The following is a 3030-nucleotide window of genomic DNA, read 5'->3' on the forward strand; positions in this document are numbered from 1 at the left end:
CATAATTAGTATCTTTTAAATGTTCACATTGCATAAATTTACGAGTTTAAAGGTCATGACATCATATCATGGAAAACACTGGAATTGCAAAACTCCCTGATGAATTATGGAAATGAAGTTCAATCATTTGCATAATCCAAACCCCAAACGTAATGTTCTTAAGTTATGCCGAACAAAAATATCCGGGTTCACACACAAACACACGCTCGCACGCACGCACACATGCACACAGAGGATTGGGAAAACAGTGTTCAGCAAGGTTCTGATAACTGCGTTCAGTAAACAGCATCATTGCTTTATATCCCATGCCAAATGCTTGACTACAATGATAACAGCCATGATAAGCTGTTACATGGAAAGATTAACCCGAAACGCACACGTATTGGGGTGCAAACTGGCAAATTATGTTGAGTACGTCGTCCAAAGTCAAGAACGTAGGAATAGAAAAGAAGTACACAAAGGGTGATATCATAAGTCAAGCAAAGGACATAGGTGTTTTGAATCAACTTAACGGGGTCCCGTTTATTCAGTTTATTTGAGTCAATAAAGATAAAGGTGTCCTTGCAACAACCCTTAAATAGTAAATGGAGTATCCCCAAGAAAGCAGAGAACAAAGAACATACAATCATCAAATTGGGTATAGCCATGTTCCTAAGTTTTCTACTTGTGGGAGTATCCGGTGTGGTGGCATCACCAGTGCCTTCATCATCGGGACAAGTTGTCTGTGTCAAGGTGAGTTTTCTATTTCTATTTTTTTTTCGTAATAAGTCATAGTCTAACTGCCAAAGAATTGCAGATTGTCAAAACAACATAGATGATAATAGGAACAGTTATATCCAGCGGGTTCATTATGTATAAACTAGGTCGAAAGTGTTCTGCAGCACATGCAAACTACACCCAAACGCTAATGACAGAAAGTTGCACTCCATTTCCTTCAGGCTAACATATTGTATATTTTGTGCCACGTATACATCCATGCATGCAAACAGTTACTTTAAAATGATGACATATCTCCTAGCGGCATTGAAAGGAAGTGAACACTGTTCTACACTTTCAGAGCGTTTAAATGGTGAAGTATCTCCTAGCGACACTGAAAGGAAAATGCACAAATGCACACTGTTCTGCACTTACAGAGGGACGCCTGTACATGTGACATGAGTGATGGGTCAGGCAGTGTCAGCCTGCACAGTCTGGCCCGTCCAGAAGCACCTTATGAACTGGACAGCAACTCTTACAGATTCATGTATAGCCCCTGTACTGGTCAGTAACTATCTCATGATACTGTCCTTTTTACTTGGCATGGGTCAATGGCCAGTCATCTTATAGAATGGTTTCCAGATAGAAGAGAATAATACGGCAGCTATATACGGTAAGCTAATTGTATTTTTATTAAAAGAATCAAGTACAAGTACAATATGGAATACATCTGAAACAAAACATTTAGGTAAACTTGCAAATGGAGGATTTTTAGATTGAGTCTCAATGTATTAAAACCCTTCCAATACAACCACAGCTATGAAACATGCTAAGGGAGAGTGTGAACAGGACACGTCTGTGTGCTTGGAAGGAAGAGAGGAAGACTTCGGTTACAACTTCGGCAGGTAGGTTTTAATTTTGTTTTTATTTACAACATTAACTGGGAATAATCATATCTACTTTTTTGTGAGTGTGTGTGTGTGTGTTTGGAACAAACTTAATAGAATTATTTTTAGATGATCTTTGTGTCTTGTGTTTACAGAGCGTCAGATCCTGAGTTTATAACAGATAAGAATGGGAATGTGACTGTACAATACACGTCAGAGGTTGGAAATAAAACCAGGTAAGCTCATTTATTTCTTCATCCAATTATAAATAGATATTGCCACTGAAATTACGAAGAGAAATTGCTACGGAAATAACAGCAAGAGTTGTGTTTTCCCAGCTACACACGATTTGTTGCCTTGGCTTTAAACTGTTCTAAACGTTTTAACTAAACCACATATATATTTTCTAATCTGTTGTATTCACGTCACAATTTTACCAAGGACGGCCAAAGTTCAACTTGTTTGTGATCCATCCGTGACTGAACGCCCCCTTTCGATGTTCAAAGGCATGACAGAAACAGCTATGGTGATAAAATCATGACTTATTTAATACTCCAATTCTATATTTCGTCTACATCAACAGCTTAAAACCTGCCGTTATCAATTTTGTTCAGCTGAATAAAAAAATAAGTCATTTTTGGATGTTGATTATGAAATCTTCTTTTCTGCAACAACAGAATTGGACGTTCACCACCGTTTGTGCTTGCCCCGGTGCGTGCGAGTCTCCAGCAATCACTTGTGACCTGGTTGACTCTTGCTCATGCGCAGTGAACGGAGATCTAGGTGTCATTGACCTTCGTAATATGCTGATTCCCCTGAGTGGACCAAATGGAAACAATGTGATGTTTTGGAACCTTTGTTCTGGTCTCCTAATGGGTAAGGCATTGATCAAAACATTAATAGGGGGTTTTGCCCACGTATAGAAAATAATAGAAAATGATATCCTTTATTGACATTTTTCAATGTACTTACACTTTGCTTGCACAAAGAGGCATTACTGTTTTGTTTAGTTATACATTGCTCACACATAACAGAAACGGTGTGACATGTTCAAGCGCGTTTTGAATCGCGCACTCATTGTTTCCAGAGAGTGGTGAGCATCACAACATGGAAGCTACTATGCCCCCTCTGTCTCATCATGTTGCTCACGGACAGGACGTATTCCAATACTCAGGTACACGCTTTATAAATAAAGATATTAATCACATCCTGAGAGCACCGCGCTTTATACACAAGAGCGCACAGTTCCTAGAACATTGTATATATATCTATATCTATATATCTATATCTATATATATATCTATCTATATATCTATATCTATCTACATCTATCTATCTATATATATATATATATATATATATATATATATATATATATATATATATATATATATATATATATATATATATATATATATATATTGTATATATATATATATATATATAT

The 3030-nt window shown here is 37.0% G+C and overlaps 1 protein-coding gene across 1 annotated transcript in view; it reads left to right on the forward strand.

Moving 5' to 3' along the window:
- Positions 1-515: 515 nt before the first annotated feature.
- The window catches only part of LOC118411724, a 3820-nt gene continuing 1305 nt past the window's right edge, over positions 516-3030 (forward strand). The window contains exons 1-6 of the mRNA XM_035814206.1: positions 516-732; positions 1134-1260; positions 1514-1601; positions 1739-1819; positions 2025-2109; positions 2261-2459. Of these exons, the coding sequence (XP_035670099.1) occupies positions 646-732; positions 1134-1260; positions 1514-1601; positions 1739-1819; positions 2025-2109; positions 2261-2459 (667 nt within the window). The 5' untranslated portion in view covers positions 516-645. The remainder of the gene's footprint in view (positions 733-1133; positions 1261-1513; positions 1602-1738; positions 1820-2024; positions 2110-2260; positions 2460-3030) is intronic.

The sequence above is a fragment of the Branchiostoma floridae genome, chromosome 3 (genome assembly GCF_000003815.2).
Source record: "Branchiostoma floridae strain S238N-H82 chromosome 3, Bfl_VNyyK, whole genome shotgun sequence".
Taxonomy (NCBI): domain Eukaryota; kingdom Metazoa; phylum Chordata; class Leptocardii; order Amphioxiformes; family Branchiostomatidae; genus Branchiostoma; species Branchiostoma floridae.